The sequence below is a fragment of the Triticum urartu genome, chromosome 5A, assembly GCF_056163025.1.
Source record: "Triticum urartu cultivar PI428250 chromosome 5A, HENAU_Tu73, whole genome shotgun sequence".
NCBI classification, from domain to species: domain Eukaryota; kingdom Viridiplantae; phylum Streptophyta; class Magnoliopsida; order Poales; family Poaceae; genus Triticum; species Triticum urartu.
Window position 1 is genome coordinate 650,994,380 of NC_141877.1, and position 4,292 is coordinate 650,998,671.

The 4,292-nt window shown below is 55.1% G+C and overlaps 1 protein-coding gene across 1 annotated transcript; it reads left to right on the forward strand.

The window, feature by feature from the left end:
• The first annotated feature begins 1,215 nt into the window (after positions 1–1,215).
• On the forward strand, positions 1,216–3,412 carry LOC125530299 (alkane hydroxylase MAH1). Its single transcript, XM_048694695.2, has one exon. It carries the CDS (start codon positions 1,473–1,475, stop codon positions 2,994–2,996), a length of 1,524 nt encoding a protein of 507 aa, XP_048550652.2. The 5' UTR covers positions 1,216–1,472; the 3' UTR covers positions 2,997–3,412.
• The last annotated feature ends 880 nt before the right edge of the window (positions 3,413–4,292 follow it).

Genomic DNA, 4,292 nt, shown 5'->3' on the forward strand with positions numbered 1-4,292 from the left:
GGACACAACGCCGGCAGGGAGGAGCATATCACGTACTCTATGCGCATGTTGCACACTAAGCGCCGCCTGCCGCCCGCCGCCGGGAATCATCACCGTGAGCACGCCGCCTAAACCAGTCTCTGAATCTATCGAGTACTGTACCTCCGGCGATCGGCAAGTGCTGCAGGAGTCTAGCACGAGGTCCTTTTTCTTCTTTTCTTTTTTTTGAACCAAAGACCGTAGAACAATCGTTCTACGGTAATTTTTATTCAAAATTTAAACAATGTTATGTACAACAAAGAAAAGAAAATACCCTCTAACCAATACCAGCTTTAGAAAAATCCATGAAAAATTAAGTTAGATTATCTATAATCCATCCTCTGAAAGCCTCTTTGTGTTTCTCTTTGGTTCTCAGAAGAATCAACTTTAGGTCATCTCTGAGAAAGTCTCTCCACGCTTGAACTGATGGGTTTTGAGTTTTGAAAATTTCGAAGTTTCTCTGCATCCAAATGTGCCAGCAACCCATCGTGATGATGCTCATTGCAAACTGTTTGGGTAAATGGATTAGCAACAAATTTATCTCATCAAAAGCATTGATGCCTCTGACTTTGAAAGGAACAATTGAATCCCAGCATTGCAGAGCAAATGGGCAGTCCTAGAGGAGATGAAGGCTGGTCCTTTTTCTTCTATCTATACGTTATATATCTCCTTCCACTTTCATTTTTTTTGTCTTATTAAGTAATTAAGATCTTTTTTATTTGTGAATGAAAATTAAGATAGTAAAAGGCTTGTTTTGTCACTTGCCAGATCTTATGTTTGGTAATGACACCACTGATAAAATGGATAAATTTGTCAAAGGGCTGGAAGCAGAAAATCGTGTAAAATGAAGTACGGTCTTTTCTGTTCCTGTTTATTTTTTCCATAAAGTTTTCCATTTAAAAAGCTTGACAACACATGGTTTTGAGCCTGGCACCGCCACTGTGGGACATGATGCAATATACTAGTTGAAATTCAATTGAAAAGGTTATACCCATATCTTGGAAATTGACAACTAATTTTGTTGACTTACCAAGTGTATATTTGTGGCCTTCCCTCTAAATTGAAAATGACCATGAACAGACTGCACCTACACCACTGGTCTCAAGATTTCAAACCCATGTTTGTGAATCTGTGATGATCAATCGTATTCAAAACAATTTATTTTTCTTCTTGAGAAAACTAATTAGGCAGTACTCCACCCGAATTTGCTTTAGAAGTTTTACTACTTTCCATAATACTAACCGAAACACCAATCAGGAGTAACATCTGAAATGAAAGCCAACCCCGGCATTGATGATGCTCTGCTCGAGTAGCAGTACATCTATGAGTGACCCTCCGAGCGTTCGCTGGTCTCCATTCTCCAACTCCACACCTCCATTGGCGCGCTCCACCTCGCCTCGACCTTCATCACATACGTGCGTGCAGCGTGCAACGGTGCAAGGGAGCGGGCAACAATGGCGCCCGTCTCCTTCCTCGAGCTCTCGCTCTCCTTGCTCTGCTTCCTCGTCTTCTACTACTTCCACGCCAGGTCCAAGCGCAAGAACCCGGTGATCCCGCTGGAGTGGCCGCTGGTGGGCATGCTCCCGGCGCTCCTCGCCAACCTCCCGCGCCTCCACGACTGGGTCACCTCGTTGGTCACCGCCAGCCCGCTCAACTTCCGCTTCGTCGGCCCGCCGCGCTCGGGCATGGAGCTCTTCCTCACCTCCGATCCGGCCAACGTACGCCACGTTTTCACCTCCAATTTCGCCAACTACCCCAAGGGCCCCGAGTTCGCCGAGATCATGGACATCCTCGGCGGCGGCATCTTCAACGCCGACGGCGACTCCTGGCGCCGCCAGCGCGCGAAGGCGCAGCTTCTCATGTCCAGTCCAAGGTTCCGGGCCTTTGTGACACGGTGCAGCCGCCGCAAGGTCGAGCGCGACCTGCTCCCGCTGTTCGCCCACGTCGCCGGCGGCGGCACCGGCGTGTGCGACCTGCAGGACGTGTTCCTCAGGCTGACGTTCGACACGACGACCACGCTGGTGTTCGGCGTCGACCCGGGCTGCCTGGCCATCGGGTTCCCGGAGGTGCCGTTCGCGCGCGCCATGGACGATGCCATGGACGTGCTCCTCGTCCGCAACGTGCTCCCTCCGTCCTGGTGGAAGCTGGTGCGGTGGCTCGGGGTCGGGCACGAGCGGAAGATGGCCGTCGCGTGGCGCGACATCGACCGGTTCATCGGCGACACGATCGCCAAGCGGCGGGAGGTGGTGAAGGCAAGAGGCGGCATCGAGGACTCGGCGGACCTGCTCTCCTCCTACATCGACGACGACGAAGATGCTAGCACGGTCGTCGACGCCTTCCTCCGCGACACGACCATGAACCTCATGCTCGCCGGCCGGGACACGACCGGCTCGGGCCTCTCCTGGTTCTTCTACCTCCTCACGAGGAACCCACGCGTGGTGTCCAAGATCCTCGCAGAGCTCGACACGGTCAACTCCACCACCACCCCGGACGGCATGGTGACCTACGACCCGGACGAGCTGGGGCGGCTGGTGTACCTGCACGCGGCGCTGTGCGAGTCGCTCCGGCTGTACCCGCCGGTGCCGATGGAGCACAAGGGCGTGGTGGCCGCGGAGGCGCTGCCGAGCGGGCACGAGGTGCGGCCGGGGGACAAGATCATGGTGTCGCTGTACGCGATGGGGAGGATGGAGGCGGTGTGGGGCAAGGACTGCCGGGAGTTCCGGCCGGAGCGGTGGATCGGGGAGGACGGCAAGCCGCGGTACGTGCCGTCGTACAAGTTCGTGTCCTTCAACTCCGGGCCGCGGACATGCCTCGGCAAGGACATGGCGTTCGTGCAGCTCAAGGCGGTGGCGGCCGCCGTGGTGAGGAACTTCGAGGTGGAGGCCGTGCCCGGACACGTCGTGGAGCCCAAGATCTCCATCATCCTCCACATGAAGAACGGCTTCAAGGCCAGGATCAAGAGGAGGAAGATGCTTTGATTAAATGGTGAATTCGGAGCAATAGTGTGCCTGGTGATCGTGAAAGAAAGATGCATGGAGTCAGCGAATTTGTAGACCGATCGCTGACAAGTGACGCCGCATGTAGCTAGAAGGAAAAATCTAGTGTCGAACTGTTGAATGTATCGTGTTGCCCACTTGGCCAGTAGCAAGTCGTAGTCACTGTTGTCGATCTCAAATCGATCTAGTGTCAACTAGTGGTACTCACTCGGTACTGAAATATGCAACGACCTGGGCTAGGCCCATCCATTGCGCAGCATGTGGCCAGTGGGCCGGCCCGTGAGGCCTGTAATGTACACTACATATAGCAGTGTTGCGTGTGCGTGTGGGGCATGAGGATTGTAATGACTGAATCTCTGTATCCCTAATCCCAGAGCCTTCCTCTGTTCTTCTTCTTCCCCACGCCAGTCGCCTCTGTCTCCAAGCTACCATATCCTGGCGTGACGCAAGGAGTTGCTGCGATTCCATAGCAGCCCAAATTGATCCGCGTCCTCTAATCTCGAATTTCGCGTTCTCATCGCCAACAGTTCACTCGATGCGGCGATGGCCGAGATGAAGCGGGCACTGGATGGGGTGTACTCCGCATGGATCAGCTTGAGTGGCTACCAGCGACGGGCACTTCGCAGCCGCCTCCGCCTCCACCGCAACGTTCATGCACACTTCACACTGAAGGACAGAGCAGTCTGCATGCGCCACCAGCGACAGATCAGCGGGCTATTCGTCACAATCGGCAACCACCACCCGGGGGTGAGCAATCTCAGTTCCAATCCCCTATAAGGCTTCGTTCGGTTACACCCAACCCCGCCGGGATTGGGCACCAATCCCCCCCGATCCGCGTGGATTCCAACCGACCGGGGTCCAATCCCGGTCTGCCACCTATGTGCCTTTGGTTAGCCCCTGCCGGGATGAAACCCTGCCCAAGACCCTCCCAAACCACGTGGAAATGACCGGGAAATAACCCTATCCTCCCACCCCGTGGAAAGCAACCCCCGCTTGATTACTCGTTCGCTCTCTCTCTCTCTCTCTCTCTCTCCCGTCTCTCCCTCTTTCGATTCGTGGCGGCGCCGGCGGCGGAGGAGGGACAACGACAGTGCTATGGGAGGAGACGGCAGCGACACTTTCCCCTCCCCTCCCTCTCCCCTCTCCAATGAGCAGCACCTCATCCAACGGCAGCGGCGGCGCGAGCTCGGCGGCGACCTGGAGCAGAACCACCGCGAGCTTTATGGCGACCACAACGATCCAATCGCCGGCGTGCTTCTTCCCCGACGGTGGACCGGT

What these genes read in the sequence shown, in the direction of transcription:
- LOC125530299 (XM_048694695.2), top strand. Translation starts at nt 1,473, where the DNA reads ATGGCGCCCGTCTCCTTCCTCGAGCTCTCGCTCTCCTTGCTCTGCTTC.